The 18053-nt window shown below is 37.5% G+C and overlaps 1 protein-coding gene across 2 annotated transcripts in view; it reads left to right on the top strand.

The window, feature by feature from the left end:
- MSR1 (macrophage scavenger receptor 1) overlaps window positions 1–18053 on the top strand; it is an 85386-nt gene that overhangs the window by 48663 nt on the left and 18670 nt on the right. The window contains exons 8-9 of one of the 2 annotated variants that reach the window (XM_016959122.4): window positions 981–1034; window positions 3537–5243. In XM_016959122.4, coding sequence (XP_016814611.2) covers window positions 981–1034; window positions 3537–3580 — 98 coding nt within the window. In that variant the 3' untranslated portion in view covers window positions 3581–5243. Of the gene's footprint in view, window positions 1–980; window positions 1035–3536; window positions 5244–18053 lie in introns of those variants that run through there. The other variant, XM_016959120.3, reaches the window with a different exon arrangement.

Genomic DNA, 18053 nt, shown 5'->3' with positions numbered 1-18053 from the left:
CACAGGGGTTTCTAAATTATTACTATTATTATTTTGAAGTCTATGGTTGTTAAACTACATCCTCTGAGCTCTAGGATGAAAAGGTTGAAGGTTCTCAGTTTTGCTGGAGGGAATCAAAAACATTAACAAAGGTTTTGACTTTGAGACAGAGAGCACTAGGATCAGTTCTAGATTTATGTCGAGGTAATAATTACTTGAAGATCTGATTGTATCTCATGGCTGTTGGAAAAAAAACTCAATAAGCAGGAACAGCACCAATCTTAAGAGATTTCTTGGTACTAAAGAAAGATCTCCTGCAGACCCCTTTAAAAATGGGACAGTGGGTGAAGTAGCAATCCGTTGGCAAAAAAAAAGATCTAGCAATGTTTCTGCATCCATTTGAAGCCCTGACCCTCATATGAAATATTTGTACCACACCCCTGTATAAATGGGTGAGGTTTCTCAAAACCAAAGGTGATCATCCTAGAGATGTGAACGCTCCAAGGATCTTCCTACCTTCCCCATGACTAAGAATCTCAACACTCCCAGAAATTCATTGGCAGCCCAGTTTTTGGGGATGGTACACTCTGAAGAAATGAAAACCATAAATGTAATGTGAATATAAGAACGGGATGTGGGAGCTTATGGAAGGCACTGGACTTCCTGGGGGTGTGAGTAAGATCCAGTCAAAGGAAGAGGAGAAAAGGAGGATAAATAAGTACAAAACAAACTCCTTATTCTTCAGCTTTGCTTGATTTAGGAAAATGGGGCATTTAGGGCCTTGTAAATAATTTGAAATATCACAATACTGAGTTCAGAATGGAGCTTCCTAAGTAATAACTATTATTATTGTTAACATTATACAATGTTATTATACATTTCAATATCTGTCCATTCTTATACATTTATATTTTAATTACCTTGTGATGATCTGTCTCCAGTTAAAGCAAACATTGTGAATTGCCCTGATTAAAAACAAATATTTTTCTTCTTTTCTCAAGGAAATTCTGGACCAAAAGGCCAGAAAGGGGAAAGGGGGAGTGGAAACACGTTAAGTAAGTATATAGTATTTTGTTTTCTGTGTGAATTCTTGTAATAAGTAAGTCTATGATACTAGAGATCTGGGCTTGAGGCAAATGTTGGGAACTTCAGCACAGATCCATACAGACTCTATGGAAGCCAAACATAATTTTCTACAAATAAGCATGCTAATTGGGGTAAAACAAATAGATTATATTATACAACTCTTTCAATCTCATTATCCATTTGTCTTTTGTTTTTGTGATGAATACTATTTTCTAAAAATTCCACAAAGAAAATTGTTCAATTTTCAAGTCAATTTCTATCCACTAAGGGAAAATCAAGCTTATGAATAGAAACAATTACAACCTCCTTCCTTACTAAATGAAACCTTAAATATAAGAATTTGGACAGTTTAAGAACCCTGAAAAATTAACTATCTGATGTCTGGGGCTTTTCGTTTATTTTTCTAAAAACTTGAAATGTGGTATTCCATGTTCTAAACCTTTAAACCTACAACAGAATAGGTTTCACAACAAGAATATTTGTCAATCTACTGCCGACCTCATGTTGCAATATACACAACCTGTTAATTGGACCTTAAAAACTAAATATTAGATGAGATGTCTTCTATTTGCCATGCTGTAAGTCAATTGTTGTGTCTAGGCTGAATGTATACTGATATAATGAAAGGATTATGAAGAGGAGTGTGGAATCCCCACTTAACTTCTCAGAATCAAAAGGCTCCTCCCTCTGTATTCCCAGTAGAAACTACATGTGATGTGTGTGTGTGTCTGTGTGTCCATGGGATAGGTAACACAAACAGGGTGATCATATTTAATCATCAGGGGTCTGTTTTAGGCAGATAATGGCAAATCCTTTTATGTACCAAAATCTAGCAGTTTTTATTTGTAATCATTATCTAGAAATATACAGTACCAATTTATCTGCCCTTCAAAACCTAATTATTTTAACCTAATATTGTGTAGGTATGACATATTTAGACAAAGTAGGGCATGGTTGTGAATACCAGCCATTAGAGTAGTCATTAGTGTAATCATGATGCTTTCAATGTACCACAGAGTATTGTGTGTCTTCGGAGTACTTTAGTGTTACTTAATGAGTATTACTGTTATATTAAAACAATAGAAACATTAATCTGTCTGTCTTTTCTCCATTCTATCCATTCGTTCTTTAATGTGGTCACTTTTGAATGCTGTATACTTTTTTGTTTTTTTGTTTGTTTGTTTGTTTGTTTTGAGATGGAGTCTCGCTCTGTTGCCAGAATGGAGTGCAGTGGCACCATCTCGGCTCACTGCAACCTCCACCTCCCGGGTTGAAATGATTCTTCTCCTGCCTCAGCCTCCTGAGTAGCTGGGATTACAGGCACATGCCACCACACCCAGCTAATTTTTGTTATTTAGTAGAGACGAGGTTTCACCATTTTGACCAGGCTGGTCTCGATCCCCTGACCTCATGATCTGCCCAACTCAGCCTCCCAAAGTGCTGGGATTACAGGCATGAGCCACCATGCTCGCCCACCTGCTGTATACTTTTTACTCGACTTACTTCTTTGTTTCTCCTTTTCACTCCATTTACTTTCAGCTGAGCTCCTCTTAAAAAGTTCTCCTTCTTATCCTTATGTTATCTTTATCTCTGCCTTTATTTTATCTTTTGTTTTTATCTCCTTTTCCTGAGGCTTTCTCTGAGCTTCTTAACATTGACTTTAGTCAAGTTTTGCAAATAAGAAACTATTTTTTTTTTACACTGCAAACAGCACCCCACTGTCTTCCATTACCTAAGTTTATCAAATGCTTTGAACATTTTCTTCAGATATGTTCAGAAATGTTTTCAGTTACAGATATTTTCATGGCTATTTTGGAGTTTATGCACATGCTTTCTTTGAGGAAGGAGTAAGAGAGATGTTTGTATACAGCCTCTGCATTCTCCACCATGCCCTCCCTCCTCATGCAGAGTATATAACAACTGCATAATGCTTTAAAAACAAAGAATGATATACATAAACATCTAATGTGGTATATTCTGCTTTTCGCTTATGTTAATATGTCAGTCATCTGTCCATATCATTATATATGGCTCTACCTCTTTTCTGTCAATGGCTACACATTATTCTATTACTCAGCTACACCATAATCACCATAATATAGCCATTCACTCCTCTAGTCCTGAACACTAAATGATTTTTGTTTGCTTTGGTCAGACTTTAATAAACAATGCTACATTCAACACTCTCACATGTAATCTTGTGGGAATACTTTATAATAGGGAATTTGCTAGAAGTAGAATCAATGGTTCAAAGGTTATATACATTTTACCATTTGATGAATTCTTGTAAATGGCTGCTAAAAGCTTGTACCAATTTATTCTGTATGAAAGTGCCTGATTCCCCACATCTTTAGTTAATTCTGGTATGTGAAAATTTATATTGAATTTTTTCATATGCATTTTTAAAATTTTTTAAGGCTTTCTGTAAATATGTTAAAAATAATTAATTTCCTCTTTTATATATGTGTCAGGACCAGTACAACTCACTGATCATATTAGGGCAGGGCCCTCTTAAGATCAGGTGGGTTGGGCGGGACATCCTCTGCTACCATCTCATTAAAAGGCCCTTCACCTCTGGACAAGTCATCTGCACAACTGACTTCCAAGATCCTTTTGTGACTCCTCCAAATGACTTTGGTTCCCATGTTGTACCTGACTTCCACATGGCCTTCTCTCCTGGTCCCTGGTGCTGTTTGGGCCTCTGCTCCCATGCTCATACCTCTTCTTACTCCAATTACTCCACCATCACCTCTCTCCCCTATCACCCCCAGCCTGGACACCTCTCATGCACGGACTGGAGGGCTGCTCCAACGAGTCCTCAGTTCTCTGCCACCCATTCACCTAGAGTCTTGAACCCATTTTAATTTATTGGGTTCTAGGAGAACTGCTGTGTTCTCACCCTAACTTGGAAGAGTGATGTTTCAGTCAAGCAAAGCGATTCCTACCATACAATATAACACTTGTGTGAGGCTCTGTCCTAAATATCCCAATTACCAATATGTGGTTTGGTAATATTTCTCGCCATGCTTTGCTCATGCGCAATGAGACTACAACTAGGGTGTAAATTTTAAGTATCCCATCTAAAACTCATACAATGATAGGAAAAATCCATTTGTTTTTCATTTGATTTTTACTGAGGAATCAGCTCAATCTTCAATGAATACTGGTCTCTTTCCAAAGCATTTTTGATCAAAGTAAGGACTGAGTCAAGGGCTTTTTTTTTTTTTTCTTTTTCTTGTTTTAAGAGACACAGCCTTGCTCTATTGCACAGGCTGGACTACACGCATTCACCTAGAATCTAGAACACAATTTAATTTATTGGGTTCTAGGAGAACTGTCATGAGTATTGATAATATGAGAGTTCTTTATATTCAAACATTATTCTCAACCAGAGATAGGGATGTCATAGAAGAAAATCCATTCATTCAATCATTAATTCATTAATTCACATGTCCATTATGTACCTCCATGAGCTGGACATAACAGCTAATAAGAGATAATTGTCTCTGGTTTTACAGAGCTAATTGTCCCTAAGAGATGTAGACAAATGAACAAGCAATTACAATACATCTAAGCTATACTGGGGGAAGAACAGGGCTGGATAGGTATGCAGAGGAGATAAAAAAATTTTAATTCCTTAGAATATTTTTTAAAAATTGATTCTTATTTTACCTTCTCATCTTCTTATTTTCCAAATTACAGCATATATATATATATATATATATATATATATATAATTATTATTTTTAAGTTTTGAAGTGTAGTCGAGCTTGGGCAATTTATCCAACCCATTTAAACCAAAAATAAAACTTTTCATGTATTACCTGGTCATTTCAAACAAAAATATTTTGATCATGAAAAAGAATACCAATATTCTTTTGTTCTAAAAATCTCTTATGGGATTACATGTTATATTTTTGGTTTCTCTCTACTGATCAACAGACTACATTTTCACAACTCTTCTTTCCTTTACGTTTTAACACACAGACCCAAGATTCATACTATTAAGATTCTAGTAGAACTCTAGATGGTATGCCTCTGTGTATCTCAGCATTTTTATTCCCACTCTTGTATAATGAACATGTTAACACCTACCTCACAGGGTTGTTGTGAGGATCAGGTAAGATATAGTGTGTGTGAAGATGCTCTGTGAAATCATAAAGTCCTTTAAAGATGTATGGTATGCTTCGCAGTGATCTCTCTGAACTGGAATAGCTTTTCCCCGCTGGTATAATGCAGACATTTTTAATCTGTAATCAGAATAGGAGTGAAAGCAAAATGAAAATGCAAGAAGCTGAATAAATGTCATGGCAAAAAGAGACATGCTAGAGAAAAAGAAAAGATTTTATATTAGGCAGAACAATGCAAGTGTGACCAGATTGCAAATCAATGAGTTTGTCTGAGTCAAGCAGAAGAGCATTAGTTATAAATAAAAGAGGCTACTAAACAGAGTGCACGCCAGAGGGCAGAAGGTGTCAACAGAGGTCAAAAAAAATGTCAGGCTAATAAAACAAGAGTCCAGTCTCTGAAGAACAAAGCATGGGCCCAAGACAATGCTGATGAGAAAATTCCAAGAAAGGTTGAAACAAGTTAGAGTTGTCAATGGTACTCTGGTTTTATGCCTACATGACACTAAAATCTCCAGAAATAAAAGGGAGAGAAGAATTAGCCGCTTGTTCAGATACTCCTGACTATTAGCAGGCTAGCAACATTGAATAGCCAGTTTACACAAACATCTAGAGATAAGTTGTAACTCCTTTTCCTTGGTTTAATTTTGTGAGACCTCCTGTCCCATTCTGCACTGCAAGTCAGGTAGAGTATGAGCAGCTTTCTTCAGCAGACCTTGGTCTACATCAGCCACAGGATGGCCTCGGTCCCAGAGATGCTGGGAGACAATTCCAGGGATTCAGTTAAAAAGTCATCTGACATCCTAGACTAAATATAGATTTTTCAGTGTGAAAAACTAATCCAAACTTTTCAAATTAGGGAAGAAAGGCTTCTCTCTTTAGACAAAAAATGGATGCTGAATGCCCTGTTCAAATTATTGGCACAAATGGCACAAATTTTATCAACTTTAAAAACGCATAATGAAGAGAAAAGAAGCCTTCACTAAGCTCTAACGCTAGTCATAGTGAATTGTCTGCTGTGTTCTCACCTTAACGCGGAAGAGTGATGTTTCAGTCACACGAAATGATTCCTACCATACAATACAACACTTGTGTGAGGCTCTGTCCTAAATATCTCAATTACCAATATGTGGTTTGGTAGTATTTCTCATCATTCTTTGCTCAAGTGCAATGAGACTACAACTAGGATGTGAATTTTGAGTATCCTATCTAAAACTCAAACAACGATAGGAAAAATCCATTTGTTTTTTCATTTGATTTTTACTGAGGACTCAGCTCAGTCTTAAATGAATACTAGTCTTTTTCCAAAGCATTGTTGATCAAAGTAAAGCCTGTGAGGCAAGGGCTTTTTTTTTTTTCCTTTTCTTTATCTTTTTTTAAGAGACAGAGTCTTGCTCTGTTGCACAGGTTGGACTGCAGTGGCACGACCATAGCTCCCTGCAGCTTTAAGCTCCTGGGCTTAAATGATCCTCCCACCTCAGCCTCCTGAGTAGCTAGGACTTTAGGCACACACCACCATGCTTGGCTATTTAAAAAAATAAAAATAAAAATGGGATCTCACTATATTGGCAAGGCTGGTCCAAACTCTTGGCCTCAAGTGATCCTCCTGCCTCAACCTCCCAAAATCTTGGGATTACAGGTGTGAGCCACTACACCCAACCCAACAGGGTTTTTGGTGCATTATACATTAATCCTCAGAAGAGCATTTGGGTGAAGGACTATTATCCCAATTTCTAGAATTATAAACTGAGGCTTACTGCTAATAAGTGGAAGAACAGAAACTCAAAGCCAGGTCTTTAAATCTCCAAAGTCCTTGTGACTCCATTCAATATTCCCACACTAGTATTATGTATTTTTATATATATCACAGATATGTCATGTGGAGGGTATGCAAAGAGAAAGAGAGGGAAAGAGAGAAAGAGATAGGTAGAGAGAGAGAAAGGCAGAAAAGGAAGAAATTTGTAATGAGCAGTTTGGTTTTCTAGAATGGGCCTAGTAATTTGAAGAGCTAAAGAGATAAAAATTCTTACGGCAGATCAAATTCCAAATAAGCATTCTCAGTTATTCTTTATTTGTTTGTGTTTCCACCTTCATAACTACTCCAACTATTGCCTCTAGTCTCCCTCCTAAGGATATTACTCAGAAACATAGTCTTCCTAGAATGCTCACAAAGCTTCCATTATCACTAATGAGAGCTACTTATGTGCACCTGGGGAAGAGCTACCTGTTAATATTCTATCTTTATTTTGCTAACGGGCTCAGCCTTAACATTTTTCACTATTATTTGGCTGCTCCAATGTCTCTCTTTTTTCATTGTGTCTTTTTTTTAACTCCATAATGTACTTTCTTAGTAGCACTAGTTATGAGTTAGCAGAACTGAGTGTACCTGAGTAGGGATGGTTCCAGGTAACTTAGGTAAATGCTGCTCATCCTTGACAGTTACATGGTGTTTAGAGCTTTCTGTGGGTTCACAAATTAGCAGTGGCTCACACCTGTAATCCCAGCGCTTTGGGAGGCCAAGGTGGGTGGATCACAAGGTCAAGAGATTGAGACCATCCTGGCCAACATGGTGAAACCCTGTCTCTACTGAAAATACAAAATTTAGCTGTGTGTGGTTGTGCATGCCTGTAGTCCCAAATACTTGAGAGGCTGAGGCAGGAGAATCGCTTGAACCCAGGAGGCAGAGGTTGCAGTGACCTGAGATCATGCCACTGCACTCCCGCCTGGAGACAGAGCAATACTCCTTCTCAAAAAAAATGCAGCATTCCATTAACACAATAGATGTGTTCCTTAATAGAGTGTATAGCTAATACAGGCATACTGTGGACATATTGTGGTTTCAGTTCCAGACCAAGGCAAAAAAAAGCAATTATCACAATGAAACACGCCAGACAAATTTTTTGGTTTCCCAGTGCATATAATAGTTATATTTACACTACACTGGAGTCTATTAAGTGTGGCGTAGCATTGTGTCTTTAAAATAATGTACATTCTTTAATTTTTAAAATACTTTATTGCTAAAAAATGCTAACAATCATTTGAACCTTCCGGAAGTTGTTATCTTTTTCTGGTGGAGGGTCTTGCCTCCGTGTTGATGGCTGCTTACTAATCAGCGTGATGGTTGCTGAAGATTGAGGTGGCTGTGGCAATTTCTTAAGACAACAATGAAATATGCCACGTTGATGGAGTCTTCTCCTCATGAGAGATTTCTCTGCTGCATGCAATGGATGCTATTTGATAGCATTTACCCACTTTAGAACTTCTTTCAAAATTAAAATCAGTCTTCTCATACTCTGCTGCTGCTTTGTCAACTAAATTTATATGATATTCTAAATCCTTTGTTGTCATCTCAACAATGTTCACAGCATCTTCCCTTCAGGAGTAGGTTTTATCTCAAAAAAACCACTTTCTTTGCTCATCCATAAGAAGCAACCCCTAATCCATTCAAGTTTTATCGATTGCAGCAATTCAGCCACATCCTCAGGCTCCACTTCTAATTCTAGTTCTCTACTTCTCTCATTATTTATACCACATCTGTAGTGACTTTCTCCATTAAAGTCTTGAACCCCTCACAGTCATTCATGAGGGTTGGAATCAACTTCTTCCAAATTTCAGTTAACCTCAATACTTTGACCTTCTCCCATGAATTATAAATTATTTTAATGCCATATAGGATTGTGAAACCTTTCCAAAAAGTTTTCAATTTACTTTGCTCAGACACATCAGAGGAATCACTCTCTGTGTCAGTTACAGCCATACAAGATGTATTTCTTAAGTAATAAGACTTGAAAGTAAAAATTAATCCTTGATCCATGGGCTACCCAATGGATATTGTGTTAGCAGGCATGAAAACAACACCAGTCTTTCTGTCCATCTCCATCAGAGCTCTTGGGTGACCAGGTGCACTCTCAATGAGCAGTAATATTTTAAAAGGATTTTTTTTCTCAGCAATAAGTCTCAACAGTGAGATTAAAATATTCAGTAAACCATGCTGTCAACAGACGTGCTGTCACCCAGGCCTCATTGTCCTATTTCTAGAGCACAGGGAGAGGACATTTAGCATAACTCATAAGGGCCCTAGAATTTTCAGAATAGCAAATGAGCATTTCCTTCAACTTAAAGTCACTGGCTGCATTAGCCCCTAACAAGGGAATTAGCCTATACTTCAAAGCTTTGAAGTCAAGCATGAACTCCTCTCTAAGTATGAAAGTTATAGATGGCATCTTTTTCAACAGAAGCTGTTTCATCTACATGGAAAATCTGTTGTGTAGTGTAGTAACCTTCATCAATTATCCTAACTAGATCTTCTGGACAATTTTCTGAAGCTTCTATATCCACACTTGCTAAATCATCTTTGTACTTTTATGTTATGGAGATGGCTTCTTTCCTTAAACCTTATGAACCAACCTCTGCTAGCTTCCAACTTTTCTCCTGCAGTTTCCTCACCTTTCTCAGCCTCCATAGAATTGAAGAGAGGTAGAGCCTTGCTCTGGACTTGGATTTGTCTTAAGTGAATGTCATGGTTATTTTGATCATATATGAAGGCCACTAACTAAAACTTTATATCGGCAATAAGGTGGTTTGTTTTCTTATTATTTTTGTGTTCACTGGAATGGCACTTTTAATTGTTTTCAAGAACTTTTTCTCACATTTACAACTTAGGTAAATTTCATACTTTCAGCCTCTCTTGACTTTCAACCCGCCTTTCTCACTAAGGTTTATCATGTATAGCTTTTGATTTAAATGAGAGATGTGCCACTCTTCCTTTCAATGGAACACTTAGAGGCTGTTGTTAAGGTTACTAATTTGTTTAATTTCAATATTGCTGTGTCTCAGGGAATAGGGATGCCTGAGGAGAGGAAGAGAGACAGAAGGGGGAACAGCCAGTTGGTGGAGCAGTCAGAATACACACAACATATATCAACTAAGTTTGCCATCTTTTACGGGCATGGTTTGTGGTTCCCCAAACTAATCACAGTAGTAATCTCAAAGGTCACTGATTGCCATAACAAATGCAAGGGGTCTTCAAAAAATCATGGAAAATATGTATTATGAAAACACTATACATGGATTTCAAAAATTCTGCACTAAAACAAGCTAGCTTATTATAACATGTCTGAATAGAATCTAATTTGATGCACTAAGAACAATAAGGTATCTATTTAAAAAGAGACCCTATCAGAGCCACATAAATATTGCTAAAATGGAACCAAGAACACACATGAAATTTACGATGAAACTTGTTTGGAAGAATGGTGAAATCACCGATACTTTATGAAAAGTTTATAGGCACAATGTCCCAAAGGAATCAGCAGTTTACAAAAAGAGAACTCAATTTTACAAAGGGATAAGAAAATATTGAAGATGAACCCTGCAGCAGCTGACTATCCACATCAATTTGTGAGGAAAAAAATACATCTTGTTTGTGCCTTAATTGAAAAGAACTGAGACAGCAGAACAGCAGCCAACACCACAGACATCTCAACTGGTTTGGCTTGCACAACTGTGACTTAGAAATTAAGGTTGAGTAAAGTTTTTTCTAGATGGGTGCCAAAACTATTGTGTCCAGATCAGCTGCAGACAACAGCAGAGCTTTCAGTGGAAATCTTAAATAAGTGGGGTCAATATCCTGAGGCATTTATTTGAAGAATTATAGGAGAAGATAAAACATGGATTTACCAGTATAATCCTGAAGACAATGCATAATCAAAGCAATGGCTACCAAGAGGTAGAAGTGTTACAGTCAAAGCAAAAGCAGACCAGTCAAGAACAAAGGTTCTCACAACAGTTTTTGAGGATGCTCAAGTGATTTTTCTTGTTGACTTCCTGGAGGGCCAAAGAATGATAACCTAGGCTTACTATGAGAGTATTTTGAGAAAGTTATCCAAAGTTTTAACAGTAAACTCCCAGGAAAGCTTCTCCAGGGAGTCTCCATCATGACAATGCTCTTGCTCATTTCTCTCATCAAACTAGAACAATTTTTGGGAGAGTTTCAATGGGAAATCATTGGGCATCTACCTTACAATCTTCATTTGGCTCCTTCTGACTTCTTTTTGCTTCCCACTCTCAAAATATTTTTAAAGGACAGCAATTTTTCTTCTTTCAATAATGAGAAGATTACAACATTGATATAGTTAAATTCTTAAGATCCTCAGGTCTTTAGGGATGGACTAAATGGCTAGTATCATCACCTATAAAAGTGTCTTGAACTTGATGGAGCTTATGTTGAGAAATAAAATTTATATTTTGTGATTTTTACCTTTTAATTGCTTTTTTCCACAAACTGTCTTAATCTCCCCATATTTTACTAATAATGGAAAAGTTTGCAAATCAATAAATGTGATTCATCTCATAAAACTAAAAACAAAAACTACATGATGATCTCAATAGATACAGCAAACGCTTCTGATAAAATTCAACACCTCTTCATGTTAAAAACTCTCAATGCAGTAGGTGTTGAAGGAACATATCTCAAAATAATAAGAGCCATCTTTGAAAAACCCTCAGCGACATCATATTAAATGGGCAAAACCTGGAAACATTCTGCTTGAAAACCAGCACAAGATAATGATGCCCTCTCCACTACTCCTGTTCAGCATGGTATTGGAAGTCCTGGCCAGAGCAATCAGGCAAGATAAGGAAATATAGGGCATCTACTTTGGGAGGCTGCAGTGGGAAGATCACCTGAGGTAAGGAGTTCCAGACCAGCCTGGCCAAATGGCAAAACCCCGTCTCTACTAAAAATAAAAAAATCAGCCAGTGTGGTGGTGGGTGCCTGTAGTCCCAGCTACTTGGGGGGCTGAGGCAGGAGAATCACTTGAACCTGGGAGGCAGGGGTTGCAGTGAGCCAAGATCATGCCACTGCACTCCAGCCTGGGTGACAGAGTGAGACTCTGTCTCAAAAAAACAAAACAAAACAAAAAAAGAAATACACAGCATCAAAATAGAAAGGGAAAAAGTCAAACTATCTGTTTGCAGACAACATGATTCTATATCTAGAAAACCCCATAGTCTTGACCCAAAAGCTCTTTCAGCTGGTAAACAACTTCAACAAAGTTTCAGGATACAAAATCAGTGTACAAAAATCACTAGCATTTCTGTACACCAAAAACAGTCAAGCTGAGAGCCAAATCAGGAATGCAACCCCATTCACAATTGCCACAAAAAGAATAAAATTCCTAGGAATACAGCTAAAAAGGGGAGTGAAGGACTTCTACAAGGAGAACTACAAACCACTGCTCAAAGAAATCCTAGATGACACAAAAAAATAGAAAAACATTCCAAGCCCATGGATAGGAAGAATCGGTATCATTAAAATGGCCACACCACCCAAAGCAATTTATACATTCAATGCTATTCCTCTCAAACTACCAATGACATTCTTCAAATAATTAGAAAAAAAAAAACCCTATTGTAAAGTGTATATGGAACCAAAGAAGAGCCCAAAGAGCCAAGCCAATTTTAAGAAAAAGAACAAAGCTGGAGATATCATGGTACCTGACTTCAAACTATACTACAGGGGTACAGAACAAAAACAGCATGGTACTAGTACAAAAACAGACACATACACCAATGGAACAGAATAGAGAACCCAGAAACATTGCCAACCATCTACAACTATTTGATCTTTGACAAAGCCGATAAAAACAAGCAATAGGAAAAGGACTCCCTTTTCAATAACTGGTGCTGGGATAACTGATTAGCCATATGCAGAAGACTGAAATTGAACTCTTTCCTTACACCATATACAAAAATCAACTCAAGATGGATTAAAGACTTAAAAGTAAAGCCTAAAACTATAAAAACTCTGAAAGATAACCTATGAAATACCATTCTGAACATAGGACCTGGTAAAGATTTCACGATGAAGATGCCAAAAGCAAGTGCATCAAAAATAAAAATTGACAAATGGGTCCTAATTAGAGAGCTTCTGCACCACAAAAAAAAAAACAAAAAACAAAAAACAAACAAAAAAAAACTATCAACAGAGTAAACAGATACATAGAATGGAAGAAAATATTTGCAAACTATGTATCAAAAAATGTCTAATATCCAGAATCTGTAAGGAACTTAACAAGCAAAAAATAAACCTGACAAAAAATAGGCAAAGGACATGAACAGACAATTTTCAAAGGAAGACGTACACGTGGCCAACAAGCATATGCAAAAATGTTCAACATCACTAATCATTAGAGAAATGCAAACCAAAAGCACAATGAGATACCACCTCACACCTGTCAGAATGGCTGTTTATTAAAAAGTCAAAAAATTACAGATGCTGTGGTGACGAGTTCGTGGAGAAAAGAGAATGCTTATCGTCTGCTCATGGAAATGTAAATTAGTTCAGTTATTGTGGAAAGCACTTTGGTGGTTTTTCAAAGAACTTAAAACAGAATTACCATTTGACCCAGCAATCCCATTACTGAGTATATACCCGAAGAATACAAATCGTTCTACCATAAAAACACATACTCTCATATGTTCACCACAGCACTATTCACAATAGCAAAGACATGGAATCAACCTAAATGCCCATCATTGGTAGACTGGATAAAGAAAATGTGGTACATATACACCGTGGAATACCATGCAGCCATACAAAAGAATGAGTCATGTTCTTTGAAGGAATATGGTTGGAACTGGAGGCCATTATCCTTACAAACACACACAGAAGCAGAAAACCAAACACTTCGTGTTCTCATCTATAAGTGGGGACTAAACTTTGAGTAGATACGGACACAAAGAAGGGAACAACAGACAATGGGGTCTACTTGAGGGTGGAAGGTGGGAGGAGGGTGAGGATCGAAAAGCTATCAGCTGCTATGCTTATTACCTCGATGACAAAATAATCTGTGTCCACCAAATTGCCACGACACGCAATTTACCTATATAACCAACCTTCACAGGTACGCCTGAACCTAATATAAAAGTTTTAAAAGATGAAATAAATCAATTTGTCACCATGTTAATATACTTAAAGATAAAATACAGTGCTCATCTAAGTGGGGGCAGAAGAAAGCATTTGAAACAAAGGAAAAGTTTGAAATACTGTGAGAATTTGCAAAATGTGACACAAAGACACAAAGCGAGCACATGCTATTGGAAAAATGACACTGACAGACTTGCGGGACACAGAATTACCACAAACTTTCAATTTGTAAAACATGCAGGATCTGTGAAGTGCAATAAAGTGAAGACCAATAAAACAGGATATACCTGTACGTTTTGTCGTTTGAAATAGAGATTTAAATCAATTATGGATCCAGCAGTTAGCACTTGTCCTGCTTAGTCCCTATCCCAGCTGACTCTCACAGCCTCACTCTCACCAGAACCAATTAGAAGGAAAAACATCAGCCCCATTTTTCACAGCAGCAAAAGTGGAAATTCATGCAATTATGTGCAGGAATGCAGACGAAGCAGAGGCCCAACACTCCACTTCCCTTTCCTCCATAGCCTGAGTACCAAGTACCTTTCCTGCCCTTTGAAGAAACAACTCCAGGCTTCCTATTCTGCAGTAAGAAACTTAGCCTGATACTCACACAAGATTATTTATTTTGCTCAAATTCAAGCACTGGACTTGTATGGGCTCACAGCCTATTATTTGCCCCCTTCAGCCGATCGTCTCTGGAAATGTGCTGCCCTTAAGATGTAAATCTTTTTTAGGGGGTGTTGAGGGGATAGTCTCTTTCTGTGACCCAGGCTGGAGTGCAGTGGCATGATCTTGGGTCACTGTAATCTCTGCCTCCTGTGCTCAAGTGATCTTGCCACCTCAGCCTCCCAGGTTGCTGGAACTACAGGCACAGGTCACCACACTCAGCTGTTTTTTAAAATTTTTTGTAGGGAACGGGGTTTTGCTGTCTTGCCCAGGCTGGTCTCTAACTGCTAAACTGAAATGATCTGCCTGCCTTGACCTCCCAAAGTGCTGGGGTTACAGACATAAGCCACGGCACCCAACCTGAGGTGAATCATAAGACGAGATTTCCTAGAACGACACAGTTGGCTTGTTTCACATGGAGTCTCCCAGAAATTCCCCCATTATGGCTTAGCCTACAGACTCTTAATCCTTTCCCGGATGCTGTAGTTATTTTCATTTTCTACTTCTTACTCACATCCTGCTTAATCCATGCCAAAGTAAAATATTGTACCCTCAGGTATTTTAGGGACCTATATAAAGGAATTCTAATGTGAATTATTTAGCAAAATGACCCATTTCCTAATGACGTTTTATATAATTCTGAATTTTTATTTCCTAGAAAGCTCAAAGAACAAGTAAACCTCTTTAATTGCATACAAATATTCAGTTTCTGTGTACAGTATTTTCACTAAAACTTCATATGATTTACAACAAAACTTATTTCCCCTATAAAATGATTATGTTTTATTATAAAACATCTTCCACCTCGAACTCTTCCCTGTTGCATTCTCACTTAATCCTGTTACCCAGTACATTACCTGCACCTAGAAATACTATTTCTGCACCAAAAGGACATGTGCTTTATCAATCACAGAGTGTAAGCTAACAAACATACTATTATTTTTAATGTATTAAAACATCTAATAGGTCCTTCGTAAGTACTTATGTCATTTTTGAATAAAAATCAGCTTTTAAAGTAGGTGTTTTAGGGACAAAGTGATTATTTTCGGAAAAGAGATTTTCAGTGTGTTCAAATCACAACATAGCAAGTATGGTAGCTTAACTCCACCTATAAATTAAAGAAGCAGCTTGTATTTTTAAGTTTATATGCACTGAAGTATGCTATTTCTCCTTTGCAAGTAAAAACATAAGTGAAAAAAGAAAACGTATTAGTCTGCTTGGGCTGTCAGAACAGAATACCACAGATAAAGTAGCTTAAATTATAGACATTTATTTCCTCAGAGTTCTTGACATTAAAAGCCCATGATCAAGCTGGGGGCAGGATTGGCTTCTCCTGAGGCTTCTCTTTGACTTGCAGACGGCCACCTTCTCATTGTGACTTCATGAGGCAGTTTCTATGTGAGCACTGAGCTCCTGGTGTCTTTATCTCTTCCGAAAGGGCACCTGTCCTATCAAGTTAGAATTCTGCCCTTATGACCTAATTGAACCTGAATTACCTCCATACAGCCTCTATCTTTAAATATAGTCACATTGGGGTTTAGGACTTCAGCATACGAATATTGGAGCGACACAATTCAGTACATAATAGGAAGGTATCAAGAATTGATCCTCTGTCTGTGGGCAGGATCTCTGCAGCACACGGCTGGAACTGTTTCAGGATGAATTCAGTTTTCTTTGTCTTTGTTTCTGTAACTTTGTTCTTAAAGAGGGCCTAAATTGCACCATAAGTAAATTTGATGCATTCTGGTGTTTTTATAGTTATGAGAACAATTTCACTTTTGTTTACTGCCAATATTGTGTATTTACATTTCAGTGATGTTCTTTTACATTGTCTCATGAGATAATAAAAATTACCAGAATAATGCTGTTTAAACAGACAATAACCAATGGTGATGGGATTAATGACAAACAGGATGACCTGGGCAATCACTTCTAATATTCTTTGACAAATAATCACCATGGAGATATTTGTAAGAACTGTTAAGTGGAAAGTAACAGAAACATCTTTAATCACAAAATAGAGTCTATTGGTTTACATAATTAAGAATTACAATTCCAACAGATGGCTTCAGGCATAGCAGGATCCAGGTGTTCAAAGTAAATCATTTGGACTCAGTCTCGCTCTCTCTTTCTCTTTAGATATGTTATATTCATTGTGAAGTCAGCTCTTGTTGTGTGGCATTATCTTAACATCTAGCCATGGCTAAGAAAGAATGCCGCATTTTTTCCTTCAAAATAACTCTGTCTGTACTTTTGATCCTGAGCTTTCCCCTTGACAAGCTATTGTGTGTAGAGATAAGATATACTCATTGCCTAACCCGAAGAGATAATTACCAAATGGTGGATAAGACAAGATTTGCTTTAAAAATCTCAGAATGCAGGGTCCAGGGCACTAAAAAGTGGATCAAACTCACTATCTTGTTCAATCATGTTTAGAAATAGTCTTGCTGATTGCTTATTGGGCGGCGATGTATTAGTTTAATTCTTCCATAATGCGAATGATTTGTAACTCTCTAAGTGGTCATATGTATTCTAGTATTGTTCTAGAAGGTGGGCTCAGGATATGGTGAACATCAGAATGACTCGTGAGGCTTTTATCATATAAAGATGCCTGGACATGACACACAGATATTCTGATTTCAGGGAGTTTGTGCTGTGGCCTTGATACATGTGATTTCCAAAAGTTCTCCTTGGGATTCTGAAGCACAAAGTAGTTGAGAAACTGCTATTTAATATATGATACTTTTGTTCTCCCATCACCTATTCCCCATCATTAGGCCAGAAATTTGAGTTTTTAAGAAATAATAGTATCAATAATACCTATAATGTGTAGAATGAACCCTCTGTACCAGACACTCTGAAAAGCACTTTATATACCTCCTTTACTTAATCCCCACAAGGAATCTATCACTCTGGTGTTCTCCCCATGAGGATTTAGAACCATTAAGTAAACTGTGCAAAATTATACCTATGGCCGGGTGCAGTGGCTCATGTCTGTAATCCCAGTACTTTGGGAGGCCAAAGCAAGAAAATCACTTGAGCTCAGGAGTTGGAGACCAGCCTAGGCTACATGGTGAAATCCCGTCTCTTCAAAAAATACAAAAATATCTCCTCTTGACTCTGTCCCAAATACTTGTCTCCCTGGCTTTAGGAGTAACACAATATGTTATGTTATTTTTCTAGAGAAATTTTCTGGAGAAATTTAACTCAGTTTCTTCAGGTATCTGATATTTGGGTTGCACATTTCATTGCTAAGTATCTCATTA

The sequence above is a fragment of the Pan troglodytes genome, chromosome 7 (genome assembly GCF_028858775.2).
Source record: "Pan troglodytes isolate AG18354 chromosome 7, NHGRI_mPanTro3-v2.0_pri, whole genome shotgun sequence".
Taxonomy (NCBI): Eukaryota; Metazoa; Chordata; class Mammalia; order Primates; family Hominidae; genus Pan; species Pan troglodytes.
The sequence above is the reverse complement of the archived record's forward strand: the minus strand, read 5'-3'. Positions and strand labels throughout refer to the sequence as shown.